General features: G+C 41.6%; 1 protein-coding gene across 1 annotated transcript in view; it reads left to right on the forward strand.

Moving 5' to 3' along the window:
• The first annotated feature begins 935 nt into the window (after positions 1-935).
• CCDC150 (coiled-coil domain containing 150) overlaps positions 936-13617 on the forward strand; it is an 84359-nt gene continuing 71677 nt past the window's right edge. The window contains exons 1-4 of the mRNA XM_044241207.1: positions 936-1057; positions 8447-8610; positions 10159-10379; positions 10501-10679. Of these exons, the coding sequence (XP_044097142.1) occupies positions 953-1057; positions 8447-8610; positions 10159-10379; positions 10501-10679 (669 nt within the window). The 5' untranslated portion in view covers positions 936-952. The remainder of the gene's footprint in view (positions 1058-8446; positions 8611-10158; positions 10380-10500; positions 10680-13617) is intronic.

A 13617-nucleotide genomic window follows, 5' to 3' on the forward strand; every position in this document is an offset into this window, starting at 1 on the left:
TCACAGCTTAATGAATACATCCTATGGCTGTGATTTGATAGTCACTCTATTTCGTCTGGAGGATTGGTTATCAGAAGAATCGGAACAGCAGGAGCATTTCAGTCCGTCACTTGCTTGGCAAACGACGACACATCTGGACTCGGACTGCGTTCGTCTGAGGCTAAAGCTATTCTCAGCAGCGCCCCCAAGGGAAGGAGAGAAATGCATTAATTGCCCTGATGGTGGTAACAGGTGTCCTCTTCAGTCCCCTAAATGCAAAGCCCTTTTGTCTTCTCACTGTGGAAGGCTTCTCGTCGTTAAGTGTGACTCCCCACTCTCGGAGCAAAACAACGCTGAAACGGCTGCAGTATTATTTTCAATGCTTTCTTGTTTCTCAGCTATTTACAATCATATTTAGAAATACCCATTCACTACCCTGTCGAGAAGACGAGAAATATATTATACTGATGAGACAAAAAACAGGAGGACAGAAAACATGTGTTTGACTCTCTGTCTGGCCATCATGGACGAGGATGAGGAGGCTCTTGGCTTTTCCTTCAAAGAAAAGAATGAACTTTGTATTTTTACCATTTCTTAGGCTCCCTAATGAAATCTGTTAACTTCCTATCGTTTAGAAGTTACCTGATACTTTAGTCCTCCTAAAACTAAAAACACTTTCCAATCGGGGAGTCTCTCCTGTTGCGGGCATGTTTGCCAAATTACCCAAACGCCGCACGTTCCCCCAGATGAGACCAGGAACTCTGCAAAGCCGACAGGACGATCTGGGAGGTGAGTGGGAGGAAACTACATATCCCGCCATGCCTCGCTCAGGAGCACAATGGAGCCCTGTCGTCATCCGGGTCACCGGGCTGCGCGTTCCGTGCGCGCAGCCGGATTCCGGCCTGGGTGCCGCCCCGGGCGGAGGGCCCTCCTGGGCCGGGAAAACTGCAATTCCCGGCATGCGCTGCCACGGATGCGCCTGCGTACAGGAGCGACCACGCCGGAGCGGGTTGGTTTAAAGCGCGGTGTTAGTTCCATGGAAACCGGCCTGAGGGCGGAGGGACAGAGCTCCTGGCGGGTAGGTGGAGTGTGAGGTAAGACTCCCGGCCGTGGACCGGGTGCCGGCCCTGCTGGGGGGAGTTGGAGGCTCAGCCAAGACCCCCGTCACCTCCTCCTGCCGCCCTCTCATCCTCTTGTCAGAGTTTAGTATCGCCCTCCGGACCTCGGGACCCGGACTTATGGCGCTTCTGCGCTGGATGCAGTGAAACCTGTTTAGGAGCTAAATTTGCATGGGACTGGCTCTGAGGGACGGAGGACCGACGCCCGGGGAGGCTTTCCGATAAGCCCCAATACCACCTTTCTTTGTATGTTAGGTTGGAGGTTATGGGTTCTTAGGAAAGCCATTTCGACGGGTTTGGGGGGGGGCGGGGGAGGGTTGTTTGTTTGTTTGTTTGTTTAGTTTTTGTCACCAGTTACATCCCCGGATCTGCTAGTTAGAATGTAGTGAGCCGGCATTCGTTCACTGACGTTTTCCCCGTACCTGGCACCGGTGCTGGCACAGGATGGATGGTCATTAAATTTTCGCTGAGTTTTCCGGTTCTTTGCCGGCCGCGGTGCCCCGTGCGCTGTGCGAAGCTCTGAAGATGGGGAGGAATCGATCTGACTGCCTCGGAGAACTCGGACTAGCTTGAACACCCCCCACACAACAACTTGTTCATTGTGAGCTCTCAGGGACACCCCGTTCCCCCAGTCCTTTCTGTTCTCTGTTAGCGGGTCTTGGGGCTTTACCAGTGGCACGTATGCTGAGAATTGCAAAATTTCTATCCCCAGCGCGCACTTCTCTGAACTCCGGAATTAACACGTTCAGTCCTGTATGGGTCATCTTTCCTGTTTTCAATTTAACAATTCCAAAACAACTCAATCTTTCATTAAAATTAACTCTTCTGACAGGCTTCCGTTGTCTCCACGAATGGCCACACCACCCTTCCCGTTGTTTCCTTGCTCTCATGTTCCCTGTCAAATCGATCGGCAAAACCAATCTTTAAAACATGTCTGGGCTCTGACCAGGTCTTACTCTTCCGTGGCTATCACCCCGGTCCTGGCCAGTGGCACTTGCTGCCTGGATTATTGTGGCAGCTTCCCAGCGGGGCTTTCTACCTCTGTGGTTGTCATTGCACCCTCGTGAGAGGGTACCCAGAGTGATCCGGTCAAAAGGTAATTACATCCCAGCACTCCTCTGCTCTGCACAGTCCAAGGGCTCTAAGAGTCACTGATGGTAAAAGCCAAAACTTTACAATAGCCTTTAAGACCTCATGTGATCTGGTCCCTTTATTACCCTCTGACCTCCCCTTCTAGAGTTCTCTCCTTCACTTACTCCTCTCCAGTCAGACTGAACTCCTTACCGTTTGTAACGATCTCATTACTCACTGTGTACTCTTTCTGGACTTTTTTTTTTTTTTTAAATATTTTATTTATTTATTTGACAGAGATCACAAGTAGGCAGAGAGGCAGGCAGAGAGAGAGGGGAAACGGGCTCCCTGCTGAGCAGAGAGCCTGATGTGGGGCTCGATCCCAGGACTCTGGGATCATCTTTTCAAAGTCACCTGGCTCTTACTAGTATATTACCCAAGACCTTGGTCTTGTTCACGCCATCCTTTCAATGAAGTAACCTACTTAGGAGCTGAATAGAAATACTCTCCTAAATACAAAAACAGAATTGTATTAAATAATGATACAGTGATGAAAGTAGCTATGAATGCACTTTTTAAAACTAAAAGTTTGTATCTTAGTATTTTTACTATTGTTACCATCAGGCATCAGGCCTTGGGTTCAAGACTACACTCAATGATATTTGCACCTTTTCAAAAACAGCAAAGCACACGGAAGTCAAGCTATAGCGTCTTTGCCACAATTAGCAATTAGCAGTTAGAGCTAGGTTCTTTTCCTGTAAGACTGTATGTACTTCTTAGACTACGAGTTTTTGAGCTATGGCTTTTGAGGATCTGCCATGTGGCCAGTGGACAGTGTGTGGGGCCTGCCAGATGAGGGAGGGCAGAGAGATGGGAATCTGTATCCCATTCAAAATATATGGGAAACTTGCATTCCATTTCTTGTATTTTTTCCCCTAAAATGGACTAATGTTTGTATTAGTATTTTACGCTTGGCTTTTGATGTAAATTAACAGAGGCCACCCTTAATATTATAACCAGCTGCCTCAGCCTAACAGAGTTGCCAGGGAAATTGTCCTCCCTCACATCCCCTGCAGTGTTTCTCCTTTCTTTTACCACTTCCTTCTACTTGTTTCTCCGCCAACTATTGCCTGGGGCTACTGTATTTCAAAAACATTTTTGTTGCAAGCAACAGAAAAACATGACTAACACAAAAGGCAAAAGTTTATTTTTCTCAAATAAGCAGAGGTTGGTTGTTAATAGTTCTCCAAAAAAAAGAAAAGAAAAGAAAAACGAAAAAAGGTCAGGTTAATCTGAACTTCTCTGGCCTTTCCTTGTATTTCTCAGATTCTGGTGATCCGAGGCTCTGTTCTTTGTATCTAAGTGAGGCACTGCATGGCTGACTGACAGAGCTGTGAGAGCTCTGGGCCTCTGATGTGGCAGTGAAGGACCAGGGCCATCATTTCAGGGTTTTTTCCTAGAAGAAAAACAAAAGCCTTCCCAGAAGCTCCTTGCAAACTTTTTGCCTAAAGCCTCATTCCAGAATGTGTCACATGGCTGTGCCAGCTGCAAGGGATGCTGGGACATGAAATTTTCAGCTTCTTTTATAGAGAGAACAAGGGAGCCAGTTCTGTCTACTCCAAACCTTACTAAACACTTTAAGTTTTCTCCCTACTTCAAGCCTGGTATGTTTCTAGGTGGGCAGTAACAAGACAGCAAGTGATAGAAAGTAGAAGGAAGGTAAACCCAGGTGGTGTTTCTCCACTGTTACCCTTCTATTTTTAACCCTGGTATCATGGAGCCTCTTCCATTACCTGAGGAACACTATCCTGGTACATGTGGTAGCCTGAGCAGGAATCTTCAAATCTGCCTTTTTTCAGAAACCTAGATGAAACTTACTTCAAGTCTTTGTATATCCAAAGACAGTTACAGTCTATATATACCTTTGTCTTTCTCTTCAGGAAATTTTGAAAGCATGATAGGAAATTAATAATAGCTTCTTTGTCCCCATGTCCTTAAGCTGATCATTAGCAGAAAATCTTTTAACAAATTCAGATTATATGTGTCAGAAATGCTTTCTGTTTCATAGAAGAGAACAAAAGAGAGAAATCCTAGTCAGAAGCACTAAAATGAGAGTAAAAAGAAAATTTGTACCCTTTGACCTACATCATTCCATTTCCCCCTCCCTCCAGCTCATTCTACTATGTTTCTATGAAATCAACTTTTTTCTATTCTGCATATAAATGATATCAGACAATATTTTTCTTGCTCTGACTGGTTTATCTCACATAGCTTAATGCCCTCTCGATTCATCTATATTGTTCTCAGTGGCAGGGTTTTCTTTTTATGGCTAAGAAATATAATAATTTATATCACTTTTTCTTTGTCCATTCATCTGTTGAAAGACATTTGGGTTGTTTCTCTGTCTTGGCCATTATGAATAATGCTGCACTGAAAATGAGTGAGCAGATAATCTCTTCAAAATCCTGCCTTTGATTCCTTTGGATATATATGAAGGAGTGGGATTGCTGGATCATATATAGTTCTATTTTTAATTCTTTGAGGAACTTCCATACTGTTTTCCATAATGGCTGTTCCATTTTATATTCCCACCAATAGTATATGAGGGTTTGCTTTTCTCCACATCTTTACCAACATTTGTTATTTGTCTTTTTGTTTTGTTTTAAAATTTAGTTATTTAATCAATTATCTCTTCACATAGCAAATGTTTCTTAAGCATTTGACATATGGTGCACAGTGGATGTTAAAATGTATTACCTGTTGGGGCGCCTGGGTGGCTCAGTGGGTTAAGGCCTCTGCCTTTGGCTCAGGTCGTGATCCCAGGGTCCTGGGATCGAGCCCCACATCGAGCCCCGCATCGGGCTCTCTGCTCAGCAGGGAGCCTGCTTCCTCCTCTCTCTCTGCTTGTCTCTCTGCCTACTTGTGATCTCTCTGTCAAAAAAATAAAACTTAAAAAAAAAAAATGTATTACCTGTTACCAAGGGGTCTGGTAGAAAAAATTTTTTTTAACATAAAACTATAGCTTTTTTTTTTATACTACTCTTTTTAAAAAATTTTTTAAATTTTTAAAATTTCTTTTCAGTGTTCCAGAATTCATTGTTTATGTACCACACCCACTTCTCCATGCAATATGTGCCCTCCATAATACCCACCACCAGGCTCACCCAACCTCCCACACCCACCCCTTCAAAACCCTCAGATTGTTTTTCAGAGTCCATAGTCTTTCATGATTTGTCTCCCCCTCCAATTTCCCCCAACTCCCTTCTCCTCTCCATCTCCCCATGCCCTCCATGTTATTCCTTATGCTCCACAAATAAGTGAAACCATGTGATAATTGACTCTCTCTGCTTGACTTATTTCACTCATCATCATCTCCTCCAGTCATGTCCATGTTGATACAAAAGTTGGGTATTCATCCTTTCTGATGGAGGCATAATACTCCATAGTGTATATGGACCACATTTTGCTATTTGTCTTTTTGATAATAGCTATCCTAACAGGTATAACAGGTGTGAGGTGATATCTCATTGTGGTTTTGATTTGCATTTTCCTAGTGATTAGTGATGTTGAATGCCTTTTAATTGACCTATTGGCCATCTGTATGTTGTCTTTGGAGAAAATGTCTGTTCAGACTCTCTGCCCATTTTTTAAAATTTCTTTGCTTTTTTGCTGTTGAGTTATATGAGTTTTTATGTATTTTAGACATTAATCGCTAATCAAATCTGTGGTATGCTATTATTTACTACCATTCTGTAGGTTATCTCTTTTTTTTTTTTTAAAGATTTTATTTATTTATTTGACAGATAGAGATCACAAGTAGGCAGAGAGGCAGGCACAGAGAGAGAGGAGGAAGCAGGCTCCCAGCCGAGCAGAGAGCCCGATGCGGGACTCGATCCCAGGACCCTGAGATCATGACCTGAGCCGAAGGCAGCGGCTTAACCCACTGAGCCACCCAGGCGCCCTGTAGGTTATCTCTTTAAGTAAGTTCTGAGGATCTAATGTACAGCATGGTAACATAGTAGTATGTTGTATAGTTGAAAGTTGTGAGAGTGGATCTTTAGCACACACACAATACACACAAAGTTAACTATGTTATTATCTGTGGGAGGTGATGATTGTGTTAATTATCTTGATCTTGGTAACCATTTTACAGTGTACATGTATATCAAATCATCACATTGTACACTTTAAATATACACAATTCAATTATTCCTCACTAAAGTTTAAAAAAAAAAAAGAAACTAGGCTATTCTCTGGGAACTTTGTGGGGAGATAAAAGGTGATTGGAGAGCTATTTCAAGAAATGTTCTTTTTTTTTTTTAAATATTTTATTTATTTATTAGGGAGAGAGAGCAAGCACAGGCAGACAGAATGGCAGGCAAAGGCAAAGGGAGAAGCAGGCTCCCTGCCAAGCAAGGACTCCATCCCAGGACGCTGGGATCATGACCTGAGCCGAAGGCAGCTGCTTAACCAACTGAGCCACCCAGGCGTCCCTCAAGAAATGTTCTTGATGTGGTATACACACACACACACACACACACACACACACACACTGGAATATTATGCAGCCATCAAAAGAAATGAAATCTTGCCATTTGCGACGACGAGGATGGAAGTAGAGGGTGTTCTGCTTAGCGAAATAAGTCAATCAGAGAAAGACAACTGTCATGTGATCTCCCTGATATGAGGAAGTGGAGATTCAATGTGGAGTGGGGGTTGGAGGGTAGGAAAAGAATAAATGAAACAAGATGGGATCAGGAGGGAGACAAACCATAAGAGACTCTTAATCTCATAAAACAAACAGGGTGACTGAGGGGAAGGGGGCAGGGAGAAAGTGGTGCGGTTATGGACATTGGGGAGGGTATGAGCTATGGTGAGTGCTTTGAAGTGTGTAAACCTGGCGATTCACAAACCTGTACCCCTGGGGCTAATAATACATTATATATTAATTAAAAAAAAAGAAATGTTCTTGATATTGTCAAGAAGCTCAGTCTCTTCACTGCCCCTCATCATGCTTCTCACCCCTTTTAAATCCTGCCACCAGTCTTCCCCCTTATTTAATTCTTTCCTTGAGTGATGGAGACTGCTTTCAGTTACTTGGACCTGAGGTAGTCACCACTTCCACTGCCTGGGAGGTGAGGGGAAGGAGAGATACCTGATTACACAGCAAATGGGAGAGAAAAAAATGTGTTCCTAATATCCAAAGTGGGATCTTTGTGAACATGTATCCATAGGAGCACTGTTGCTAATAATGGTTAATGTTTATATTTGGATTAGTATAGAAACATCTATACAGGTTGGAGTTGCAGGAAAATGTCCTTTAAATTTCTTTCCCCAGTGACCTTGTTGAACTTTGGGCCCATGATTCATCTATTTGTTGGGACTGCTTCTTCTATGCTAATTCTGCCTAATTCTGTCACTAATATTTCAAAAAGTACTCTTACACAGTTTTGGGAGAGAAGACAGGAAATTTTATGTCAATAGCTATAGAAGAGTCTTTGCTAGGCTATGATTAAGTTTGCAAATTATTTTTTTAAATCACTGCTTCAGGGGCACCTGGGTGGCTCAGTGGGTTAAGCCGCTGCCTTCGGCTCAGGTCATGATCTCGGGGTCCTGGGATCGAGCCCCACATCAGGCTCTCTGTTCAGCAGGGAGCCTGCTTCCTCCTCTCTCTCTCTGCCTGCCTCTCTGCCTACTTGTGATCTCTCTCTGTCAAATAAATAAATAAAATCTTAAAAAAAATAAATAAATCACTGCTTCAGTGTAGTTGAAGTCTAAGAAGTATGTTTTTCTGAAAGATTGGTTGGAATATGTTAAAATGATGATGACTGCTAATGAAAGAAGTGATAATTCCCTTAGCAAAGTTATAGGTCCTAGTATGTGTCTAATAGTAGCAGACAGGCTAGAATAGATTATGATGCAATAACGAACTACTCAACAGTCTCAGTGGCTTATAACAACACACACTTATTGCCCTCTCATATTGGATGTCATGGACAGGCCATAGCGCTTCTTCGTGTCTTCACTGTAGGATCTTGGCACACGAAGCTGGCCCTATCTGGGTTGTTGCTCATCTCGTGGAGGGGGGAAAAGAAGGAGATGATGAATGACAAGTTGGCTCTTAAAGTTTCCACCCACATTACATTGACCAAAACAGGACACATGGCCTTTCCTGATTTCAACGGGACAAGGATGTGTAATTCCCCCACAAGAAGGGACAATGACTATTTTGAACCATAATAAAACCTACTGTACTAATATTGTGACTTTAATCTCAGGTGCATATGGAAACTACAGTGTCCAGACCAGTCCTCTCTCCAACCCACATCAATGCTACAGCTTCTGAAACTTTCACGGTACTTCAGGAAAGGATGAGAATAGTTGAGGAACAGACCAGTTCTCTGAGGGATGACCTAATAATGTTGGACTTTGGTGAAAAAAGGTAACAAATGGAAAATGAACTAGATCTTTGTAGGCTGAAGGATTCTTAGGAGTCTTAGTGCAAATGGTTTGGCAGATGAAATTAGGTATTTATAAAAGAATTGAGGAAAAAACAGTTTCCATTTGAACATTAATTAGAACATTAATGAACAGTTTCCATTTGAACATTAATTTGCAAGACAAAGTTGCCGTCCTGTAATAGAGCTACTACCACTTCTCCCCTGAACAGATATTTATTTATATGAAGAGGTGGGTGGGGGAATCGGGTAACTAGGTGAGGACCATTAAGGAGGGCACGTGATATAATGAGCACTGGGTGTTATAGGCAACTGACGAATCCCTGACCTCTACCTCTGAAACTAATAATATACTGTATGTTAATTAATCGAATTCAAATAAAATTTTTGAAGTGTGCTAATTAGGTACACAAACTTTGATAACCTGCTCACCTTCAAAACTTGGTTGAAAACCAACATGGAATTTTTTTTTTTTTAAAGATTTTATTTATTTATTTGACAGAGAGAAATCACAAGTAGATGGAGAGGCAGGCAGAGAGAGAGAGAGGGAAGCAGGCTCCCTGCCGAGCAGAGAGCCCGATGCGGGACTCGATCCCAGGACCCTGAGATCATGACCTGAGCCGAAGGCAGCGGCTTAACCCACTGAGCCATCCAGGCGCCCCCCAACATGGAATTTTTGTATAATTAGAAAAAATTTAGTTCTTATTTTTTTTAATCAAAAATAGATTTTGGTATTAGTTAAGGTGAACATCTGAACTTGATTCATGCCATTGATACAGTCTTCATTTTCTTTCCCCAGACTTACTGTAAATTAAAAGAAAGCTTTTAAGTCCTTAAAAAAAAATTCAGAATTTAGAATGAGGTACTCAAAAAAACAAAAAACAAAACAACAACAAAAAACAACCACCTTTTTTTCCCCTTGGCTAAAGAATGTTTTGCCATTAAAAGCTGGAGTATTAATGGCCTGAGGAATCCGGGTGCTTAAGCAACCAATCTCAAATTTGCTGGTGTGATTTTCTTGAAGATTATAATATATTTCCTTAGTGTCTCTTGTGAAAACCTAAGATTATTATAGTTGGTATTATAGCACCCATAGAATGAATAATTCTTCAGTATTTAAAGATTAAATTTGCATAGATGCTAAGTATGTTAGAAGTAGGAATGTTTATTATGATCTTATTTTAAAATTTTCTAAAAATATGTGAATATATCGACTCCATGCTAACTTTAATTCTTAGTTTATAATTATATATTTCGCATTTAACATGTTTTATGTACCATCTAAAAGTTTACAAAAAATTGAAATTTAAAGAAAAAACCGTTTTAAAGTCAGTGGTCTCTATCCATCCGACATTAGTCTCATCCTCTTTACCTAATGGTGCTTTCTATATATAAATCTGAAGAAGCTAACAGGTGCTTAACTAAGGAATCTAATTTATATTCTTGGTAGAAATGTTACATTGACCTGATGGTAGGGATTGCCAAGTACACATTGCATTGCATAATGTTATTAAATTGGGATCTTTGTCCAGAGGCCAACTGGAAAGTCCAAAATGTTTGGAAGAGCCTGTGAGCCAGAATATCATTAGTCCCATCCAGAATGAAGTGATTTGTCCAGGAAAACCAGATATTCTATGGAAGAACTGTGAGTTTTTGGTAAATCGAATGTGCCGTCTGGAAAGCCTCATCCAATCCTTAAAGATGAACATCTTTCGTCTGCAAACTGAAAAGGATTTGAATCCACAGAAAACAGGTACAGAGAGAAGGGAATCATCAGAAATTTGGTCCTGTATGGGTGCTTAATGAGTTCATGATTTTTTTCCTTTCCTGACCTCCTTTCAACTGCTCCATGACCCTCCTGTGCTGTCGGGTAGCTTTCCTGAAGGACCGACTGAATGCGATACAGGAGGAGCATTCCAAGGACCTAAAGCTGTTGCATCTCGAAGTGATGAATTTGCGCCAGCAGCTGAGAGATGTCAAAGAGGAAGAAGACAAGGCACAGGAAGAAGTGCAAAGGTTGACGGCCACCTTGGAGATTGCCTCAGAGACAAAGGTTTGAACCCAGATTTCTGAAACACAGATTCACTGTTCTCTGTTAGCTGGAGGAGACAACAGATGCATAATTGACTTTTAAAAATAGGTGGTAAGATGTGAGGATTCTTGACATTTCAAAGTTACCTACATTGATAAACTATATGCCCTCTCGGTAATGTGGTATTCCTAGAGCCCTTACCCTGTACGCATGAGAGCGGGAGTCCAAAATTTATGAGGTCGAGTTTCTGCTCACCCAAGGCCATATGCTTGTTGGAGAACAAGGAATATCATGAAAAACTAAATAGAGAAAAAATAAGGGCATAGGAATTGTTAAAAGACAGCGGAGAACAGTAAGTGACTATTGACAAGTGTTTTGTGTTCAGGAGGGTTTGAGAGCGTGGGTGTGCCCTATCTAGAGTAGATTAGGGTAGGCTTCAAGAAAGAGATATGAGCTGAACTTGAAGAAGGCCAAGTAGAGAGGTGAGGACATGTCAAGGAGTACGCACAGAGGCAGGGAAGAATACAGAGTAGGATGATAAGCTGACAGTTCTGTTCTCCCTTCAGGGGCACGCAGCATACTAGATGGTCAGTATATTATTTTGTTTAATTTTTGAAAAACCTTATGACAGGATGATATTGTCCCCATTTTAGTAAAAAGAGCAGTGAGCCCTGAGAGAACTCGTGTCTCTCAGATCCCAATTCCCTGTCTTCTTCCTGTTACCCAGGTTTGAACTTAGGCCTCTGCACTGGTACAGTTAGAGGAAATGCATAAACGAGCCTGAGAGGAGTGAGGATTTTGGGTGGCAAATAAATTGGAAGGTAGCTAGGGATCATGTTATAAGGATTTCAAAATCAAGAATAATTAGGGCTTGATATTAAGGGGGTGATTATCATTTTTGATAAGGAAGTGCATAACAAAAACAGGAAAACTAATCTGGCAGTGTCTAGAGTTTTGGGAAACCAATTAGGGGTCCATTGCATGATTTGAGGCACAAGCCTTATTAGGTATGGCTTAGGGGAGCATTTTGAAAAGAAAGGGATGTTTTATGAAGAAAGATACGCTAGAATATGGTACTGGACAGCAGCTGAGTATAGGACAGAAGGCAAAGATAACTGAGGTTTTACATCTTGGATTGTGGCGCCATTAATAGTGACATAAAAGAGAATAAATAGTGAAAGCTATATTTTTGATCATTTGTTCCTAAGCATGGATAACATTTGAGGCAAGAAGAGATTGAATACTTAAAAAAAAAAAAAGGAATATACACTATAAGAAAAAGTTCTATCATTTACCGGATTCTTTCATTATTGAATTTCACATATAAAGTGAATGTGTTTGGGGTGCCAGGGTGGCTCAGTCAGTTAAGCATCTGACTCTTGGTTTCAGCTCAGGTCATGATCTCATGATCTCATGCATTGTGAGATTAAGCATTCTTTCTCACTCTAATCTTCTTTTTTTTTTTTTAATATAAATTCAGGGGCACCTGGGTGATTCAGTGGGTTAAGCCTCTGCGTTCAGCTCAGGTCATGATCTCAGGGTCCTGGGATCGAGTCCCGCAAGGGGCTCTCTGCTCAGCGGGAAGCCTGCTTTTCTCTCGCTCTCTCTCTCTCTCAAAAAAATAAATAAAATCTAAAAAAAGAAAAAAGAAAATATAAATTCAATTAATTAACATGGCGTATTATTAATTTCAGAGGTAGAGTTCAGTGATTGATCAGTTGTGCATAACGCCTGGTGCTCACGTCATGTGCCCTCCTTAATGCCCAGCACCAGTTACCTTAGCCCCCCCACCTCCCCTTTAGCAGCCCTTAGTTTGTTTCCTATAGCGAACAGTCTCTTATGGTTTGTCTCCCTCTCTGATTTCATCCTACTTTATTTTACCCTCCCTTCCCCTATGTTCATCTGTTTTGTTTCTTAAATTCCATATATGAGTGAGATTATATGATAATTGTCTTTTTCTGATTGACTTATTTCATTTATCATAATACCCTCTGACTCCCATCTACTTTGTTGCAAATGGCAAGATTTCATTTTTCTGATGGCTGAGTAATATTCCATGGTGTATATATACCTTTATCGTCTTTATCCATTCATCTGTCAGTGGACATCTGGGCTGTTTCCATAGTTTGGCTGTTGTGGCCATTGCTGCTATAGACACTAGGGTGCATGTGCTCCTTCCATCACTATGTTTGTATACTTCGGGTAAATACCTAGTAGTTCAGTTGATGGACCATAGGGTAGCTCCATTTTTTTTTTTTTAAGATTTTATTTATTTATTTGACAGGCAGAGATCACAAGTAGGCAGAGAGGCAGGCAGAGAGACAGGGGGAAGCAGGCTCCCTTCTGAGCAGAGGGCTCAATGTGTGGCTCAATCCCAGGACCCTGAGATCATGACCTGAGCCAAAGGCAGAGGCTTTAACCCACTGAGCCACCCAGGAGCCCCAGGTAGCTCCATTTTTAACTTTTTTGAGGAACCTCCGTACTGTTTTCCTCAGTGTCTGCACCAGCTTGCATTCCCACCATCAATGTAACAGGGTTCCCCTTTCTCTGTATCCTCGCCAACATCTGTCGTTTCCGGAGTCGTTAATTTTAGCCATTCTGACAGGTGTGAGGTGGTATCTCATTGAGGTTCTGATTTGTATTTCCCTGATGCTGAGTGATGTGGAGCATCTTTTTGGGTGTCTGTTGGCCATTTGTTTATCTTTGGAGAAATGTCCGTTCATGTCTTCTACCCATTTCTTGACTGGATTATTTGATTTTTGTGTGTTGAGTTTGATAAGATCTTTATAGATTATGGATACTAGCCCTTTATTTGATAAGACATTTGCAAATATCTTCTCCCATTCTGTTGGTTGTCTTTTGGGTTTGTTGACTGTTCTCTTTGCTGTGCAAAAGCTTTTTATCTTGATAAAATCCCAGTAGTTCATTAAAATAAATAAATCTTTTTTTTAAAAATTAA

Source organism: Neovison vison, chromosome 3 (genome assembly GCF_020171115.1).
Source record: "Neovison vison isolate M4711 chromosome 3, ASM_NN_V1, whole genome shotgun sequence".
NCBI lineage: Eukaryota > Metazoa > Chordata > Mammalia > Carnivora > Mustelidae > Neogale > Neogale vison.